The sequence below is a fragment of the Cupressus sempervirens genome, chromosome 6, assembly GCF_028749045.1.
Source record: "Cupressus sempervirens isolate cs-2001-9-10 chromosome 6, ASM2874904v1, whole genome shotgun sequence".
NCBI classification, from domain to species: Eukaryota; Viridiplantae; Streptophyta; class Pinopsida; order Cupressales; family Cupressaceae; genus Cupressus; species Cupressus sempervirens.
This window is the reverse complement of record NC_143123.1, coordinates 508,962,854-508,984,605: the sequence shown is the minus strand read 5'-3', so window position 1 is coordinate 508,984,605 and position 21,752 is coordinate 508,962,854. Positions and strand designations below refer to the sequence as shown.

Below are 21,752 nucleotides of genomic sequence, written 5' to 3'. Positions count from 1 at the left end.
ATTAAGAATGGAAAAACGATTGATTAATTATCATACATAAATAAATGCAAACCAAAAAATAAAGATTATTTTAGTTGAAGTAAATTAGATTAGGATCAATAACTTTAAGTGTGTTCATTATTTTGGATTTCTAGATCTAATTAAAACTAAAACTAACAATAACTTTATCTACATAAAATTGGACCAAGGATGAAACAATCCAAGACCATCGCTTATCACTATTTTGAATTTTTTTTTTAAAACCAACGACTCTATTATAGAAATTATTTTTAAAGAGGAATTAGATCCGAATTGAAAACAGCCGAAAATATATATTTGTTTTACTTAAAATTTAAAACCAACGACTCTATTATAGAAATTATTTTTAAAGAGGAATTAGATCCGTATTGAAAACAACCGAATTCAGAAAATCAGTTTTTCCCACGTCCAAGAACACACTTAAAATTTAAAACCAACGAATCTATTATAGAAATTATTTTTAAAGAGGAATTAGATCAAGAATTGAAAACACGCACAACATTTCTCAGCTATCCGGTTTTTAATTTTTCTTGTTCTTGAATATAGTGCCCAGAGCTGGCAGGAATGCACCCGAACTTCTCTCTATCGGATGCATTACATGCACACGTGTGCCATTATTCCATTCAAACACCAGCTCAAGTACACCAAGATGTATGTTGCGGGCACTGGGCAGTGAAAATCAAAACAGATTGAAAAACTAGATTATTAGGCGGTAAGAAAATCAGATTGCTTGAGATCGTTTTGGTAGCTGGATCGGTTGGATAGACACATCTGTTTGACCTTGTGTTTTCTCCTTTTTCGGTCTGTAAAAAAATTGTGTTCATTGTTTTGGGTTTCTGGCTCTAATTATATTTTGATTAGTGATTCTCAATCTTTTCCTCTCCCATTTCTTGTTCTTTTTCAACACTCAAAAGGGTTCCATAAGACCTGGCGGGTTCAGCCTTTGTAGGGGAAATGAGGGATGCTTGGTGGTGAAATGAATCGAGTAACTTCTTGTTGGAGGTCCATACAGAAGTATGTTCAGACCAATGCAGATGTTACGGAGGAAGTGCAGGATGGCCTTCTTTGGTTTAAGGACTCTGGGCATCACGTAGCAGGGGAATTCTCAATGGCTGTTGCTCAGGCCAATGATGTCATGGAGGATCAGTGCCAGGTGGAGTCAACAGGCCCACCCTCTGCTGGCATTTTTGTTGGTGTCTATGATGGCCATGGAGGTCCAGAGGCAGCTCGCTTTATCAATGATAATCTCTATCGCAATTTCCAGAGTATGTACAGTGTCGTCTCACCTCTTTTTAATTATTTTTGGGCAGGGTTGGTAGTGTTGCCCTGGTACCTAATTTTTGTACATGTTGATTTGGTTTTATCAAATTTATATTGTATTGAGTGTTTGTTTTGATTTGGGCGTGGTAAATATCATGATGGTCGCTTGTATATATTGGCTATTGGCTGTACAGTGATTTGCTTATATCAAATTTTATGCTGGGTTGTGGGTATTAATGTTTTTCTTAATGTGGAGGGTGCGTATTGTTTTCACTATATCAAATATATTTCGTGTATAGACCGATTGAAAGAATGAAAGATTTTACTGATTTGTGCATGATATTTTATGGGAGGTGTTTACAAATTGATTAATTTGTACCATATATTTTTTTGTGCTGGGTATGCTGGTTCTTTTCAGTATGACAAATTTTATGGCTGATGTTTCTATATTACTTTGGTGATATCGTATAATTTATGTGTTGTGTGCATGTTAATTTCAGTATGACAAATTTTATGGCAGGTGCATGGATTTTGATCCGATCATCATATTTATTTTATATTAGTGTACGTTGATTTGATTGTCACTGTGTTGCTTGGCGAATATACCTTGGAGGGTAGGCTTTGTCTTGAATGCTTTAAACTGGGCTATCTGGAATTTACCATTTAAGCTCATAGCATTTGACATATTCACTGGGTATTAGTGATTTGGGCTTATAAAATTAAGCATTGGTGGTTTACATATAATATAATTTGTGAATTTTATATTTTATGTTGGGTTTGCGTGACATTGATTTGGGTATTTCAAATTGCATCATGGGCTTGTGTGGAGCATTTGTGTATGTCAAATTTCTTGTTGGGCAATGGTTTTGGTATATCAGATTTTATGCAGGGTTTGTCTGTAGGTCTACCAAATGTGTTGGTATAAAGAAGATGATACATACTGACGTGTTTATTCTGTGTGTGGATTATACACATCTTTGTATGCATATTATATATTCTGTGCGTGGATTTATAGTATATACACTTCTTCCTATACATATGAGGCAAAATGATATGGTTTTAAACATCCTTTAGGCAAAAATAATTGGTGAATGTAGCTACTTCGTCTTTATTCACTCAGATGATTGCTGTGCGAATAAATATCCCAAATTTTGTGTGTTTGTGTTAAGATTTCATGTATTAGATTATAACTGCCAGGTATAAGGAAATGGTTCGTCTTCTACTTCTTTTGCTTCACAAACGTTGCGGGCCCATTTGGCTGCTGGAATTGAATTGGAATAGGAATGAACAAATTTCCAAAATTTTAAATCCTCAGTTTGGGTGCGCCAAATCAGGATTGGGAACAGAAATACGTATTCTCATTTTGGCCCCAAAACAAGCATTTGGCTGCTGGAATTGAATTGGAATAGGAATGAACAAATTCCCAAAATTTTAAATCCTCAGTTTAGGTGCACCAAATCAGGATTGGGAATAGGAATACGTATTCTCATTTTGGCCCCAAAACAAGCATTTGCTATTCTACCTAGATAGGTGTTATCGGAATTGCAATTCCTAGTCCAATTTTGACTTATTCATAATTCATAAGATTTTGGATCCGATGCTTTGCTATGTCATTCCATTGCTTTTGTAAGTCATTCCTTGCTGAAATTGACAACCAACATTATATGACAAATCTTTGTTCCCAGGCCACCATACGTAGCTACAAATTCTACAATCGAAAGACAATAATGGAGGGTTCATTGACACAATGCCGTGTTGATCTTTTTTCATTTCTTGTATTTGTATCCCAAGTTCCGGATGAACTTCATCAATTGCAACCTTTGGCACCATGCTTAAGTTTCTGTCGTATACATTGATTTCTTCAGCGACCGCAATAACCCATCTGCTGTTGTTAGCTGCAATGGTACTGATTTTTTTCGGCAACCTGATATCCACTCTACACCACCTCTCCTTTGCATTTTCTACTTTCCACATGAATCTGTTCTTTTTTTCAACTTAAATTAATTCACCCAGATCACTCCCACCCAAATAGTAATTATTCGCAGTCTGGTGGGAATGTCTGTGTTTTGCTTCAGGTGGGAATGGAAAAGAATTCCATCGGTTATCCATTACAGAGATCCATTCACACCGAGATCTGCATCCTTTGATTCAGCCTGCCCTCTCAACACTCTGTCAATGACGAATTTCGGGGAAATGCTTAATTTGGATCTAACAGTGGAATCAAATTTCAAATTTCAAACACGAATTCCAATTTTAGTTTTGTAGAACCAAATGCGCGTGGAATAACATATTTCAGAATATAAAATCCGGAATATCAAATGCCAGAATAGTGAATCCGGAATATAAAACCAACAACCAAATGGCCCCAGAGAGTCAAACACGCATTTGGTTCTATATGATTTTTTATTGTTGTCTGTTTCTTGGGCCCTGATTTCAGTGGTTGATGTCAAATTTCTATTTGTTTCTGGGAATATATGCTCATAGCCTGATGCAAAATTCAATTGTACAAATATGCTCTCTTTCCTGTGAACACATGAATAAATGTGTGTCCACTTATTGTCATATATGCTGTTGCGCATGCGTAGGCAGGAAGAATAAACATATGGATGTTTGAGATTATGCCCACATGCTCTCAAAAACTTGCACATGCAGAATATGCAGTTTATCTTGCCTTCAAAATGGTCGGCACAACTGCAATGATTCATGCCATTTGAAGGTCGTGTGATTTTCTTTATAAGCACACAGAGACCATTTTGATTTTCTTAAATGCATCAAACTCATGTACATGAGACAACAGTGGTATATATATGTGAATTGTGAGTTATTTGATTGTGTATGTAAATTGGCATCTAGACAGCTGTTTATGTATGTGTATGAGTAGCTGAAAAACTCACACTTGACAATAAGTTGGGGACCCAATTTTTTTGAAAAACTTGGTCACGCCAAAAATTCGGCAATAGATCAACACTTTTACCAAACATTTCAACTCCAAATTAAACTTATAACTTCTATTTCTACTTCTACTTCTACTTCTAACTGCGAATGCAACGAATCATGGATGACTTGAACTCTACTAAATGTAATTTCGCTCGCGACTCCACCCACCTAGTGCAAGCTTTTGAGGAAGACTCGAATGATTTTCTAATCAATATCTCATCTCCAATCCCATCAAATGGATGCAAACTAAAGATTCAACATCAATTGAAGCTAAGTGCATTCAATCATTGGCTTACCACACAAGGCACCCTTACCATCAGCAAGAGGCTAGTGGACCAAATTTGTTTGAATCAAACAAGTAAACATCCACAACAACTTCCATTCAACTAAACTACTTCAACATGAAAAGAAATTTACGCCAAGTGAAAGAATGAGGAAACCATGCATAAGTAATCCACTATGAAGAACCAACAATGAATTATTAATTACTTTGACAAGCATTATAGCAACAACTTCATCAAGTCTCTCCCTTAACTATCCTACTCTACTCTAACTCTAATCTTACCTACTTAAACTAATTCCATTACAAATGAGAAGGCCTTGGCCTTTTATAGTAGTTCCATTACAACAAAGGGCCAAGATCAATTCAAGATCAAGGACCGAGATTTCTTCGCATAAGCCCTAATTGGGGTTGCCAAATTTACAACTGCGATAGTTATCCTTATGAAAATTATTGTTTTCCCTTCTCTTCATTGTTTTAGCATTGCATTGATTGGTTTGCTATACCCTTCTCTTCATCATTTTAGCATTGCATTGATTGGTTTGCCACCATAATAAGAATCCCTTGCAACGCTTGCACAACACTTTGCCCCAAAAGGAAATCTTGAGATTTTGGGGAGAAATGATAGTTGGTGGGAATCCTAAACTTTAAGTATTTCCACTAAACATTCGAATTCGCCCACAATCCTTCTCCCATCTCCCAAGCATGTAAACCTTTATCACTTAAACTAAAACTCTACCCTTCCACCAGGACCTAGGCTAAGAAAAATACCTCAAAATGACATCAAAACCTTCACACAAACCTTGGACAAACATTACTTCCCAACAAGCCAAAATTGCCCCAAACTCACCCTCGGAACCGAAGAATAAAAAATGTTTCCAACCAAAACCGTCTAAGACAATGACTCCTATATGCGAAAGGAAAAGAGGGGGTCCCCATTTGCAATGGGGCGATGGTGTGAGAACCCCACAACATCTAGCACCCATCCAAAGAAATGAACATTTCAAGGATAAGACTTTTGGGGAACCAAGAACCTTTGACGGACTCCACTCTGACCTACCAAACAACTAGGAAATGGACTCAAAATGGGAGGAACCACAAATTGAGCTAAGCACCTTCATCCTCGATCGCACACGTGTGTGCAAGTGTATTCCTTCCTTGCTCGACAAGAACCTAGAAAGCGCCTCAAATCCATTGGACATAGCTATTTTGATATCCTTACTTCAAAAGCATCCTGGATAGAGCCTCGCTGCCAGTCAGGTGTCCATAGCCCTGACAAGGTTATCACTGTAGCTAACCACAAACATTGGTCTACCTTTAGTGATTATTTTTATAACACCGATAGAGATATTCACACACCTATAGCCAAACTGTTTCATTTTTTCATTTTTCATTTTCATTTAATTTCATTTTTCTTTTCTCTATTTTGATATTGCTTTTTTTTTCAACCTTTTGTTTGGCTTACAAGCAATAAAGCTCGTAGAGGGTTTGGAAAACCAGAGTGGCACTGAAGTAGGTGTATGATTTTTACTAATCCCAATTTTACCTTGAGAACTCTTGAAGAATTTAGAGCAACTAAATGTTAAGTAACATGTTGTAATTGAAAGACTTGGATGCCTAAAACCGATCGAATGAATTCAATCCAAATTTAGTACAAATCTTTTACGCAAGATAAAGTTATCAGGAATCCAATCTCCAATTCAAGGAAACTTCACAAAGAGATATCCAAGAAATATACCAAATAGATCCATTGGGAGAAATATCAACGTGTGTCGTCTAACACCCCCCGCCTTTCTCACAAGTTTGGATCCCTCTAGCTAAACTAACCAAGCAGACAACTGAACTAAAGGAGGCTAGACAACAAAAGAAAACAACTACTAAACTACTCGGGTCAAATGAGTCAAGACAATCTTACAAACAAACTCTTTAGAGCAAACTAAGCCACTCAAACAAATATCAAGACAAATGACTTGGGGCAAATTAACTTCCCAACTCGATAAGAAAACACCTAGTCTAATCAATGGAAAGGAAACCTACTCGAAACCTCTTGAGCCAAGTGGTTCAAGACAAACCTACTCTAACTATGCACAAGAATCCCAAAGGAATGATACCAACCAAACTAATATATACACTTGATCTAGCACGGTTTCTCAAAATGTTCAACAACATCAAGGCTTGGGTAGGGGTTCTTAGTTTGGCATTCTTATCCTTGTACTCCGAAAAATATTTACTACCTCATTTTCAAATTCAAGAAAATCATCATGCAAGGTCAACCGTTGAAGCAATTCATGTAGTCCATGGTTAATCCAAATGCAAGTGTTCTTTCCTAAATCTCCATAATCAAAATAAAAGCTTTTAATTTTTTCAACATTAGAAGCAAGGAAAGAAACAACTTAAAGTGTCTCAAGTGTTAATTTATGTTGAAATCCTTGTTGATCATCCACAGCTTCAAGAGGTTGTAGTTGGTGGTGGATTACCCCTCTAGTGTTAGCATCAAACTCATGGTTTGTTGAGGTAACATTTCTCTTGAGATCAAGCTCTTGGAATACTGCTTTAGGTGGCTTGTCCTTGTATTGCACAAACCACGCATCCTTGTGTGCTTTTCTAAGTGCATCCTCAAAAGTAAAACATTTCTTGATAATTTCTCCTTCAAATATCTTCCAAGGTGTTCAAATGCAATATCCAATTGTGAAATCAACTCCAATTGTTCTTTATCCTCCTCCACGATGTTGCATGCAGATTCTTGTTTAGGAACATCTTGTGATTCTCTATGTAGAATCTCATCAAGCATAGCATCCCCGAGACTAAAGGGAGATCATCCAACATCTTCATCAATTTATCATCAAATTCAATATCAAGTGGCAAGATCTTTGGAGGTTGAAGTTGACGGTGAACCATGCCACTTGCAATAACTTGATTAGTTTGAAATGCATTTGGCAATGAATCAACTTCTTTCATGATATCATTTAGCACCCTCCCAAAGAACTTGGTGGTGATGATGTCTTGAAATGCTTTGTCAAAATATTCTTCATTTTTAGATTTGCATGTGAGATCTTGGAATTCCTTGTTCATCTTGTCCACCTCATTCCCTTCCTTTTCAAGGGTACGTGGAATTTCTTTCAAGTCATCCAGAAAAAATTGACTTTGTAGTATGAGGGAAAGTTCACCAAGGACTACTTCTTCAAACTTGTGGTGATCTTCTTTCTTCTAGTTCTCCATGATGTTGGTCTTCATCTTCAATGTCTCCTCTTCCTTGGGTGAAACTAATTGTGTCCTTGATTTTCTTTTCAACACCTTTTTGTGACACAATGCATGAAATCTTTCCCTCTTGATTATCATTGTCATTATACTCATCCATGCCTCCTTGATGCAATTAGATTGAGGAAACCATGCAATTATGCAAAGCATATTAAGTAATACACCATGGAGAACCACCAATGAATTATTGATTACTTTAACAAGTATTATAGCAGCAACGTCATCAAGTCTCTCCTTTAGCAATCCTACTCTACTCTAGCTCTCTAATCTCACCTCCTAAAACTAATTCCATTACAAATGAGAAGGCCTTGGCCTTTTATAGTAGTTCCATTACAACGAAGGGCCAAGATCAATTCTAGATCAAGGGCCGATATTTCTCCGCACAAGCCCTAATTGGGGTTCCCAAATTTACAACCAATTACATGATGGCACCAATTCATGGGCCAATAAGAAAATTACAATGCTTCTTCCAACTAATAAGAAAATAGGACACTTGGCATGTTGTGATTTACTGTGCTTGAAATTGAAATTTTCCAATTGGAGGAGACAAACAAGTGCCATGTCATCATCCTTATCCTGTGCTTGGAGTCTTAGCTTGTAGAAGACATTTGCTAAAATTGCAAAAGTATCTCTCAACATTTGAAATTTTTCCTTGAATATGCCCTCATGTAGTTGGATCCTTTGTGCTTTCTTGAATTTCCTCTTGATTTCAATATGAATTTGTGGGTTGATAGCTTGAACATGAATCTTTCCTGCTCACTTGAGTCCTTGGGCTCAAGCCATCTTCTTATAGCATCTACTTGGTTTTCCACTTGAAGTCTCAAGCTCATTCTTGACATCATCTCCATCTTTCACCTTGCAAAACAAAAAAACAAAGCTTCATAAAGTTCGTGAAAGAAATCTAAAGATAAAATCATATCAATAATGAACAAAATAGATTTCTCTTATTCAAGGTTAAGCCTTTCTATCTTCTTGGAATAACCAATGTCCCTGGTCTTTCTAGAGGTGTGGAAGAAAAAGCTACTCGGAAGATTCCCATAGTGGTAATTGTTAAATTTTATATGAGGTAACTTTGATATCATACTGATCTGAATCTGCAGATCGAACAGATCCAATATAGACAGATGCATATTTTGGATTCGATTGTGTGCCATATTTTTGCATCAACGTTTTGGATCACACTCAATGATCCATCATCAGGATGTGAGGAGCTAGAGGAGGATGTGAAGATCCAATATATGCGTGAAATCCCTGGTTGAACAGGCCTAAATAATTGTTTATTGTCTTTATTGTGATCGACATCTCGTTGGGGCACTTTTGTTAAAGTCTAATTGCATAAACTTGGTTAACAGGCCTATATAATTATTTATTGTCTTTATTGTGATCGGCATCTCCTTGGGGGACTTTTGTTAAAGTCTAATTGCATAAACTTGGTTAGTTTAATTACTAACTAATGACCATCCACAAGAGATGCCTATTTTATGAGAAACAATTAATTTAGGGCCGACCTAGAGAAGGACATGCCCCTTGGTTGTTATACATATATGGGGTGTGAATGTGGATAAAGGACACACACATAAAATACAAGTTTGCGCCTTTAGCACTTACTGCTCATATGATTTATAGTAGAGATAAATATTTTATTGCAGAACTATACATCACAGCAAAATGTTTAATATATGGTTTGGTATATTTAAAGACTATCTTCAGCAAGAGTAAAGGCATTACATTAGTATTAATTTATTAGAATTTGCAAAAAACTTACATGGTATCAGAGCTCTGGTAGTCAAACCTTGGCTCTACGAATTAACAATTAGATTTAAAACATATCTAGCAAACATTCTTCTACCTTCAATGGTCAGCGCAATCAGAGCCGAAGACAGGTTTGATGGAAAGGAACACTTCGTTGCTTGGAAATTCAGAGTGATAATGACTCTTGAAGACAATGATGTAATACAGTTTGTTGATAAGGAATCCAAGCAACCTGATGCTGATCCTCATAAAACTATCTGGATTAAAGGAAATAGGAAAGCCATGAAAATCATATTAGATGGAGTTAAAAATGAAATAGTACCTATGCTAATGAAACATCAGACAACATTTAATATGATGAGTGCATTATTAAATGCATATGAGGTTAACAATTCAACTAGAACCTTTGCACTAAAAAGGCAACTAAATCATATTAAGATAAGGAAGGGAGAATCTATGAATTCATACTTCCTAAGGGTGGCTAGTTTAAGAGATGAACTTGCAAGTATAGGGACCATAATTGAAGACAAAGAGCTATCACTTATGGCTATAGATCTAATTGGACACTTAAATCTAATTGCCCTGAGAATACAAAGCAACAAGTACATTGTACAAACGCTACTAGGAAAGAGGAAAACTATGATCCTGAGAAACATGTATCGTATTCAGCACTGTCGAATGAAGTATCAAGCAAAGCATGGGTAATTGATAGTGGATCATCTCGACACATTACAAGATACAAAAAAGTACTAGACTCAATATCAAAAGAAGTTAATGACGAAGTTACCATAGGTAATAATTCCACTCATTCTGTCAAAGGAATTGTGAACTGCACCTTGAAACTTTTCTCTTCATCTCAAAAGAGTACTCTATGTAGCAGGAATCAAGAGGAATCTAATCTTTGTTACAACACTTGAAGATTATGGACATAAAGTTGCATTCATGGACGGTAAAGTAACAACCTGGTCTAAGAACTCTTCATTTAAGAAATCAAAGTTCATTGGTCAAAGAAAGGGATAGTTGTATGAATTAAATTTAGAACCTATTCAAGCCTTAATTCATGAAGCTGCTGATATAAACGAAATGTGGCATAGAAGGTTAGGACATCTAAACTTCAAAGCCTTATCGACTATGGAGAAGATGGTTACTGGTTTACCTAAGTTGAATAAAAATCATTCGAGCATATGCAAAGGATGCACTCTAGGTAAGAACACCAAAATTCCATTTCAAGATAGCACTAGAAAAACTAACAAAGTTTTAGAATTAGTTGATTTAGATTTATGTGGACCTATGTCTGTTCCTTCTCTTGGAGGGTTCTAGTACTATATACTTTTTATAGATGATTTCTCTAAGAAAACATGGATTTACTTCTTAAAATGTAAAGAATCAGAAGAATCCTTAAGAGATTTAAAGAATTCAAATCCGTAATTAAAAACCTATCAGGACACAAAATCAAAACTCTTAGGTTTGATAATGGAGGGGAATATACTTTAGATTTGTTCAAAGATTTTTGTAAAGAAGTAGGAATTAAAAGGGAGTATATTGTTCTTTATAACCCACAACAAAATGGGATAACAGAAAGGAAGAATAGAACAATTATAGAAGCGACAAGAGCTATGATATTTGATCAAAATTTAGAATATTATCTTTGGGTAGAAGCCTTATGTACTGCTGTCTATATTTAAAACAGAAGTCCTCACTCTCACCTTAGAGATAGAACTCCTGAAGAAGTCTTTTCTAAGGTTAAACCAAATATAAGTCATCTTAGGATATTTGGGTGCCCAGTATACATACATGTTCCAAAAGAAAAGAGAACTAAGTTAGAACCTCCGGGAGGAAAGGTATTTTTGTCGGGTATAGTGAAACATCTAAAGCATACAAAATTTACATACCTGGTCAAAAGAACATTGAACTTAGTAGAGACATTATCTTTGAAGAAGAGCTTGCATTCAAAAGAACCCTAAGTTTTGAAGATCCCTCTCCTATACCTAGTTCTAAGAAAACCATGAATCTGAGTTTCAGAGGGAGAACATTGAAGAAATTGAAGGTGAAATTCAAAATCTTAATCTTGAGGAAACTCAAAATCCTAAGAAAAGACCACTTTGGGCTATTAAGAGTGTAGAGGAAGCATAAGACTTCGTTGCACCATCTGAAACCTTCAGAGAAAGCAAAAGACCCAAAAGATTTTCTAGCTATGCAACAAACACGAGTGATTTATCTAAATCAAAACCAATCAATGTTTCAGATGCTATTAAACATACAACTTGGAAGGATGCTATGACGGAAGAATACCAATCCATTATTAAGAATGATGTTTGAGAAAGTGTTCGAAGGCTCGAGGGAAAATCTATTGTTTCTTCTAAGTGGATATTTAAAATCAAACATGTTGACGGTAGCATTGAAAAATATAAAGCCAGATTCGTAGCTAGAGGATTCTCTTAGAAGGAGGGAATTGATTATGAAGAAACCTTTGCTCCAGTTGCCAGATACACCTTTGTAAGAGCAGTCCTAGCTATTGCAGCATCAAAGGGATTGAAAGTACATCAGACGGATGTGAAAACAACATTTCTGAATGGAAAGATTACATAAGAGGTATATTTGGAACACCCTGAAGGATTTGAAACTCATAATCCTAAAATCTTTGTTTGCAGACTCAAGAAAGCTCTCTATGGGCTTAAACAGGCTCCTAGAGCATGGTATGAAAGAATTGATACATATCTCATTAGTTTAGGATTCTCTAAGAATGAAGTTGATCCAAATCTCTATTATAAAAGGGATAAAGATGATATGATAATTTTGATACTATATGTTGATGATTTATTAATAACAGGTGATGATCATCTTATAGATCAATGCAAGAAAGATCTAATTAAAGAATTTGATATGAAAGATTTAGGACTCCTTCATTACTTCTTAGGACTGGAAGTGTGGCAAAACTCTGACAACATCATACTTAATCAAGGGAAGAATACATTAGACATCTTGAAGAGATTTGGAATGTGGAACTTGTTGTGAGGTTTTCACACCATCGCTCCAAAATTTTTGGGGACCCCTTTTTTCGGTCAAGCCTTGGCAATTTTTCGTGGATTTTTGGAATTTTTTCAGTTGCCTTAGCAAGTTTTTCCGAGTTGTCCAAAAGTTTTTGATTTGAAAATTTTACACTTTGGACGCCTTCGGGCCAAGAGGAGTGTAGTTGGATTTCTTTCTTTACCTGGTCTTAACTTTATTTTTGGAGCATGCAAATATTATCCTTAGGCCAAACAAATTTCAAAGACAACATTTTTTTTTTCGATGGTTAGAACCATATTCGGTTGGATAAAATGGCAAATTTTGGACTTAGACGGATTTTGAAAATTTGATATAATTGTATAGGTTTGTAACATTTTCAAAATGAAATTTTTTCGATTTAATTGTTTTGGAAAATCTTGAATTTTTCGGTGATTTTTTTTTTTTTGATAATGAAATTAAAAAATCGGAAAATCGATTTTGAATGCCAGAGAAATGAATTATTTTGGTTAAAAAATTAAAATTGCAGTGCAAAATTGAAAGTGGATTAAAATTGCAAAATTTCATTAAATATTGGCTAGAAAAATTCCTTATGTGTTGGGGGAATTTTCTTGGAGAGGCATTTTCAGCCTAGGCGATTTTCTTGTTGGAGCAGATTTTCCTTGCTTGGCACCATTTTTGTTCTTCCAATTTGGGCAAATTTCTGCTGTAAGCAATTTGGGAGTAGATCTGACTATTTTCTCTTGCTTGGGTGATTTCTCAAAGCACTGATTTTTGCCAGAGGCTGCAATTTTCTGCCCTAGATTTGGGTGATTTTACTTGGTGAAGGAGATACATGATCAAAGGTATGATTTTTGGCAAATATATGGGCAATTTCAAGAGGTCAAAGTTTTGATTTTTGCTAGGGCATCATTATTTGCAAGGAGGCTTAACATTTCCGAAATCTGATCCAAACTTAAAAAGGGCTTGATTATTGGTAAAGACAAAATTAAGGTAAAATTCTACTCATTTTAGAGGTGAAGATTGTTAAAGGCGGATTCAACTTCTTGTTCTTGTTTGATTCGTCTCCCTTATATTCTTCTTGCATTCATCATCCACCACTTCATCATCCCATTGATAGGTTGAAGTTTGGAGAGATAAGTGCAGATTTCATGATAGGACACTTGGTAAGGCAGAAATAAGCTAGACCACCCTAGGTTGAAATTGGGAGATATAAGTGTAGTCCATCCTAAGGTAACGAGGAGGTAGAAATAAGTGGTAGTCCCACCCCTAGGTTGAAGGTTGGAGATTGATAAGTGTAGAGATAGGACTTGGCGAGGTAGAAAATAAGCTAGATTCAATCGATAGAAAGAAGGTTGGAGATTGATAATGTGGTCCATATCATTTAGAATGAAGGGGCAAAAATAAGTGTTTAGGATGGTAGATGTTAGTGCAAGAACCCAAAGGGAACGAATACCAAAAGAGACAAGGAAGACATGATACCTAAGACCACCTTCTTCTTGAAAGTGAGGCGGATAAGTGACACCAATATTGGTATAGTGAACATGATACAGTTAAATGACAGCTTGAAGGAAGGACAATCCCCCATGGCAAATAAGATCTACAAGAGCGAAATTGTACACATGACGGCTTTTCCTCCTACCTTGCCTTGTCCGGAATTGGTAATGGAGTGCGCATCTTGATTTAATATTGTTACTAAGTCCATTTTTGATGAAGGGAAGAGAGTGTTGGCCAACATTGGCGGACAAGTGGTTGAAGAAGCATTTAATATTTCCCAGTATAAAAGCATGATAGTGGTAATGATAGATCAGGTGACTAAGCTATTTTAGGATAATCAAGAGGCTTACTTCATTCATCTAAAGCAGAATTGGTTACACGAAGGCAAGGAAGGAGTCACCAAGTCGTCAAAGCTCACCAAGTCAGATTTCAAATCAGAGTATGGTGATCTCATTGTGCTTCTCAGTCGGATCATGGGCATAGCTCAAGGTATGCAATTCAAAAACTGGATGTACTTCTTTATTGATGAAATTGAAAATGGAAAGAGAAGGTTTGATTGGGCTAGGATTATAAGTGAGAATTTAGAGTTGCAACTTAGGACAGTGCAAAATCAAAAGCAATTCTATATGGGGTCCTACCTCTTTTATTTGATTTAGAGGTGGTGAAAATTGAAGAGTGAATTTTGAGGAAGAGCAAATTTGGAGGAAGTGATTTGAAAATATTTGAGGCTAGAGATCAAAGGGATAATTCAAGTGGACAAGAGGAGGATGTCAATGAGACAGAATTTGGATTAAGATTGGATGAGTTGGGGAAGGTTGCCATCAAGAAGAAACATTTGGGCACCCTTGCCTCCCTCAATGCCTTTATCGGATATGCGAAAGAATATGAGAAGGATCATGAGAAAGCACTGCAAGCAGCGAGCAACATGATGAATTCAGTTAAGCTCAAGATGAAACATACACCTTGCCCTCCCATGAAGGAAGTCAACGACAAGCTAGCCAAGTTCATTGCTTTGGCTAAAAAGATGAAAGAAGGGGGTAGAACTATATTAGAGGATCATTTGATGTAAGCCCAAATGAAAAATTCTCCTTCTTCTTGGGTAGGATAGGTGTCTGATTCTGATTGGCTACCATTTTGGTGCCTTCTCACTGGTTGCCACTTTTCTTTTTGTTCATTGGTCCATTGATGAGGTGATGTCTTCTCATTGGTTGATGGGGTGGCAACCCTAATTAGGGTTTCTAGGATCCAATTTGGATCGTTGGTTTTGCCTCTTAATCTCTACTGTTGGTTGTAATTTTTGGCCTCTATATAAGGCCATTTTCTCTCATTTGTAAAGGGTAGGAGAAAATTGTTGCTAAGATAATACCAAAATCGCTTCTCTTTATCATTGCTGTGACTTGCATGGTGATTAAGAACATTTGGTGTTATTGCATGGTTTCTACTTCCAGTAGTTAGAATTAGATTTCTTTTAAAGTTTTTAAAGTAGATTTCATTTTGAGAAAGTTGTTAAGTAAGAGTAAGAGTAGATGGGTAGTTGCATGGTGATATTAGCGGATGTTTGATAGGGATCTATAACTAGGCCACTAGCATCCTAGCGGATTGTCGGGAAGCCTTGTGTAGTAAACTAGTTCTTTTTCCTTGAATCATTGCATCTATGGAGGTAGAGCCACTAGTAAACTTTCATCAGATTTGATCCTCGTCCATTTGCTAATCTTTCCATTCATAAGAGTAGGAGTAGAATAACAAGTAGTTCAGTAGTTGGAGTTTTGAAGAAGAAATTTAGGAAGGTAAAAGTCATTAAAGCATTATTGCCTCCTCATGCAATCAACATTATCTGGTGCTACACCCTCCATCATCACCACCATCAACATCATCTGTCACTCATACAATATCATCACCATCACATTAGAAGCCCAAGTTATCTTTGAATGAACAACGTAAGGCCGCCTACGTGATTACCAACAAATCACATTGATAACGGAGTTAGTATCCACAGGTGTAAGGAAGATTGGAGTTATTCTCATGTCTTCACGAGTATTAACTTTTCAAGAGAGGAATTGAGTGTTTGATATCCCATATCAAGTGTTCAATTGCTATATGCTATGTAGTGGTACAAAACTGACATCAATAGAACTGCAGACTTAAGTCTTCTCCAATGGAGACTAATCTACACAAACTTAAGGAAGCAACAACAAAATCACCCTCCATAGATTCTACTCTTTACAAACAAATGATTGGGTCTCTTATGTACTTAGTAAATACAAGACTTGATATTTGCTATGTTGTTAATGCCTTAAGTTAGTTTATTTATGAGCCAAAGGAGATTCCCCTTGTTGTAGTCAAACACATAATGAGATACTTACAGGCACTCTTAAACTTGGGCTCAAGTATGAGAAAGTTGACTTGGACTTACATGGATTCACAAATTTAGATTGGGCTGGAAGTGTTACAGATAGGAAAAGCACTTTAGGATGCTGTTTTAGTTTAGGCTTAGCGATGATATCATGGATATGCAGAAAGCAGGCATTAGTAGCACAAAGTTCCACATAAGCTGAATACATTGCAGTTGCAATGGCTTCTCGGGAAGTAATTTGGCTAAGAAAGTTACTTTTGGGATTATTTGGTCAACCCATGAATCCCACTATTTTTCACTGTGATAATCAGAGTTCTATCAAGCTTCATGTGAATCCAATTTTTCATGACAGGTCTAAGCATATTGAAATTCTTTACCATTATGTAAGAGATATGGCAGACAGGAAAATTGTCAAGTTAGAATACATTTGCACTGCAGCTTAGACGACAAATGTTCTTACCAAATCCCTCTCGAGTGAAGATAGATCACTTCAGAAAAAGACTTGTTATGGTTGAATTATAATACATTTGTATCCTTTAATTATTAATGAAATAATATTGTGTTAAAATTATTATTGTCAAGCTATTGAGTGTTATGGGCTTCACCATTTGTATTCATTATCTAAGAGGTGACGATCTTTGAGATAATGAACACTTGTACAAAAGACATTATGAGAGATAACGATCTCTGAGATAATGAACTGAACAATAGAGAACTACTGTCAGATCTGGATGAGTTCAAGATCACATTGTGATGTAGACATTTTTATGCCTATGAGTCACAACTTGGATAAAGGAAGAATTTAATCATTCTCTGGATTTTATACTGTGTATTGGCAGATCCTAACTCAGGATCATATTGTGATATAGGCTTGTCAGTACCTATGAGTCACAACTTGGATAAAGGAAGAATTTAATCACTTTCCGGATTTTGTCCTGTATATTGCATTCCATGCAATACTGTTATCACAAGTATAAGTGATAAGTCATATCACAGGTATAGTAATATGACATAGTATCACGTGTTCAATAATACCACATGCTTAGAAGATTCAGATAGATATAGAGTATCAATCTATGCTTATTCATCTTAATTGATGTTAGTAGATATGTTATCTCTCAGTATGGTTATCAAGTTAAGAGGGAGTATTAATTTTATATGAGGTAACTCTGATATCATACTAATCTGAATTTGTAGATCGAACATATCCAATATATGCATGAAATTCCTGATTGAACAGGCCTATATAATTGTTTATTGTCTTCATTGTTATCGGCATCTCCTGGGGGTACTTTTGTTAAAGTCTAATTGCATAAACTTGGTTAGTTTAATTACTAACTAATGGTCATCCACAAGAAATGCCGATTTTATGAGAAACAATTAATTTAAGGCCAACCTAGAGAAGGACATGTCCTTTCTAAGGACAATCCCCTTGGTTGTTATACATATATAGGGTGTGAATGTGGATAAAGGACACACATAAAATACAAGTCTGCTCCTGTAGCATTTATTGCCTCATACAATTTATAGCAGAGATAAATATTTTATTGCAGATTTATACATCACAACAAGAATATTTATTATACGGTTTGGTATATTTAAAGACTATCTTCAGCAAGAGTAAAGGCATTATATCAGTATCGATTTATCAGAATTTGCAAAAAACTTATAGTAATCCTTTGGAGAGAGGATTTCCACCATGCATGATATAAATCATTGGAATTTTAGTCACTTAGCGTTAAAATTCATTTCTCTCGCAACTCTCCAATTTGCCCATTTGATTTGTCTTTCATTTTACATGAGGAAAATAAGTTTAAAGGGAAAGGGGGAAGTTCCAAGTCAGGAGGATTATTGTGGTGGGAATCCTAATCTCAGAGGATTTCCACCGATGGATATCCTTAGCTCAGAGGATCTCCACCAAACATGATTTTGCCTTTTTTCGACAATTATTTCAAACTTTCCTTTCGTTAACTCTAGATCTCTCCCTAAGTGGCATCCCCCATCCTCTCGTTTAGAATTAAAAAATGGTGTTGTGGAATTCTTGATGTTGGAGGATTCCCTTGGTGGAAATCCTAAACTTAGAGGATCTCCATCGGATTTACTTAGTGCTTCATTTCCTTCCATCCTTTCAAAACTTCATCGTTTCTCATCAATTCCGCTTCAACACACATTCTTTTACACCAAATGCTTGCTTGGAATCCATTTTGATGCAAAGTGAAAAGTGGGAAATTTTGGTTTGAGAGGATTAAGGGCGGTGGGAATCCTAAGTTTTAAGGATTTCTACTGGTGGAAATCCTAAACTTTAAGGATTTTCACCAAATATGATTTTCTCAAAACTTACCCCATTTCTACATTCCTTGTTGATTTCTTTCTCTATTTGTTTACTCATGATGTTGCCTTCATGCCATAAATCAGATTTGAATGCCTTAGAAGGTGGTGGAATTTTGGGTTCGGGAGGATTAATGTGGGGGAAATCCTAAACTTGTAAGGATTTTCACCAAATTCACTTTTTCCAGTTAGAGTCCCAACACTTGCCATTTAGCACCCTTAAGCTTATCCTTTCACTAAATTTTGATTTGCTATGCCTTAGCATGACCTTGCATCAATTTTGAGTTGATGAGGAGAAGGGTGGAAATCCTAAATCTTAAGGCTTTCCACTGGTGGACATCCTAAAATTTAAGGATTTCCACTGAACATGACTACGACAATTATCCTTGAGAAAATTACCATTTTTCCTTCTCTTCATCGTTTTAGCATTGCATTGATTAGTTTGCCACTGTAATAAGAATCCCTCACAATTCTTGCACATCACCTTGCCCCAAGGGGAAATCTTGAGATTTTGGGGAGAAATGATAGTTGGTGGGAAACCTAAATTTTAAGGATTTCCACCGAACATTTGAATTTTCTCACAATCCTTCTCCCATCTGTCAAGCATGTAAACTTTTATCACATAGACTAAAACTCTACCCCTCCACTAGGACCTAGGCTAAGTAAAATACCTCAAAATGACATCAAAACCTTCACACAAACCTCGAACAAACATTACTTCCCAGTGAGCCAAAATTGCCCCAAACTCACCCTCAGAACCGGAGAGTAAAAAGTGTTGCCAACCAAAACTGTCTAAAACAATGACTCCTACTTGCTAATGTTGAAAAATTTAGCCTCATAGTGAATTGAAGAAAATTCCATATTTAATATGTTAATATATGTGTGTGTGTTGATGGATTTATGTTGATATTTGATATATGCCATTCCAGGAATATCACATTGAGATGATATATCTTCATATACTTGAGAGCATCAAAACCTTCACACAAACCCCAAACAAACATTACTTCCCAATGAGCCAAAATTGCCCCAAACTCACCCTCAGAAGTAGAGTAAAAAATGTTGCCAATCAAAACCGTCTAAGACAATGACTCCTACTTGCTAATGTTGAAAAATTTAGCCTCATAGTGAATTGAAGAAAATTCCATATGTAATATGTTAATATATATGTGTGTGTTGATGGATTTATGTTGATATCTGTAAATTTGCCATTCTAGGAATATCACATTGAGATGATATATCTTCATATACTTGAGAGCATATTGTGTTCCATAACAAATCCTCCCTAGCTAAGAGAGAGTGTTAAGATTATAGCTACAGTCGGGTTGATTTAATCGTAAGATTCAATGTTGATATATATATCTCATATATATAATATTATAATTATACTACATATATATATATATATATATATATATTGTGATTTATATTGTTAATATTTATCAATTAATAAATTATTAATCATAAAGACATGTCTCCTACTCTTATATTTATAAGAGATTGGGATATGCATTTGGAACATACCAATTACAATGGCCATATTATTACATTTGTAGAAAAGATCTATGTTACTTTATAGCTAAAGCAAAAAGAGGGGGTCCCCATTTGCAATGGCGTTGTTGGTTCCCAAAACAGCAGATTGGGAATCCAAGAGCTTGCCACTTCTCCGATAGGATTTCGCAATCAGTTCTGGCCAACAAATGGGAATACTTTTCGATTCCCCTGCACTTTAGGCTTCACTACACCTAGGCGGGTAGACCTTCTCCTCGAACTTGATCACTTGGTTCAGAGTTTTTCTAAAGCGAATTTAAGCTTTGACGTTCTCCGGCTGGCAAGGTCCTCAGACTCAATTAAAATGAAAACTGGATGCTGAGTGTTTGAATGTTTTGTATAAGGTTTGTTAATAATGGATTTGATGCTTGTAGGAAGAAAGTTATAGATTTTTTGAGTTCAATAATAGAAAGACTAGTGCCTCTGCTCATCCAGGCAATAGAGTCAACTTTAGTGCCTCTGCTCATCCAGGCAATAGAGTCAACTTTAGTGAATTGTCATGTACAACTTCATAAAGTTCTTATGCACTTGAATTGCCAAAAATTAAATAATCAAGATGCGACAGACCAAATAATACACAATTTTAAATTAGTCCAGATTGAATTTTAACTCCTCTGGTAGGGAGACAAATTGGACACAGATACAAAAACAATTTAATATTTCACAATATCTGTGATGATCAAATTTAAAATGCTAAATGACCATGTCCACTTATCCGACATTTAAAATTGTATACAAAATTCCAAAAAATAATTACAAAGGACGATTCATCTACAATTTAAATCTCCATGCCATTTAGTAATAAATAAACAAAGGACTTTTTATTTTATTATCAAAATAAAATTATTGAATTTATATTACAAAGTCATATTAAACTCCTTATCCCTCCGTACAAGTAATATAAAATGCTTCTTGTAGAATATGACTGTTCCGAATGTCCCCATATTACAAATAACTTGTCCCTTATTTATATCTTAGATATAAGGAGACGTGACTTTTTAATATGAAAGGTTGTTCCCCTTCTAAAAAAAATAAACAATACTTTCGATTCAATTATAATCATGCCTCTTCATTTGCTTTTAAAATAATCAGTGTGTAATATCTTTAATCAAAGACCCTTGATAAGTTAAATTATATGTATCATTGATAGATATTTTATGCCTTTTATTTTCGGGAGCATATGGAAGGCTATAGTTCAAATTTTAATATTTCAACAACGCTACTATACAAGTAATATAGTTGCGGACGAATTATTCTTGCAAAGCAACACTTCCATTGGTCGGAATTCATTCACCTTCTAGTATGATTGCCATAAGCTTGTTTGAGATTCACTTGCTGAACTGTAAAATCCAAATCTGGGTAATTGATTTTTTGCCCCTATTAATCCTTCTAGTTCGTGAGTTGCTCCTTTTACCATTCCATTTAAGTCTTTGTATTTGCCATATTTGTTTGATTGTTATTATACGTCTATCTAGGTACACGTATCTTTGGCATGGAGTATAAATCATCATT

The 21,752-nt window shown here is 35.6% G+C and overlaps 1 protein-coding gene across 3 annotated transcripts in view; it reads left to right on the top strand.

Annotated features, from left to right (window-relative positions):
• The first annotated feature begins 411 nt into the window (after window positions 1–411).
• LOC149553255 (putative protein phosphatase 2C 60) overlaps window positions 412–21,752 on the top strand; it is a 107,513-nt gene continuing 86,172 nt past the window's right edge. The window contains exons 1-2 of one of the 3 annotated variants that reach the window (XM_089788721.1): window positions 412–730; window positions 933–1,283. In XM_089788721.1, the coding sequence (XP_089644847.1) occupies window positions 980–1,283 (304 nt within the window). In that variant the 5' untranslated portion in view covers window positions 412–730; window positions 933–979. Of the gene's footprint in view, window positions 1,284–21,752 lie in introns of all 3 variants that reach the window. The other 2 variants (XM_089788720.1, XM_089788719.1) reach the window with 2 other exon arrangements.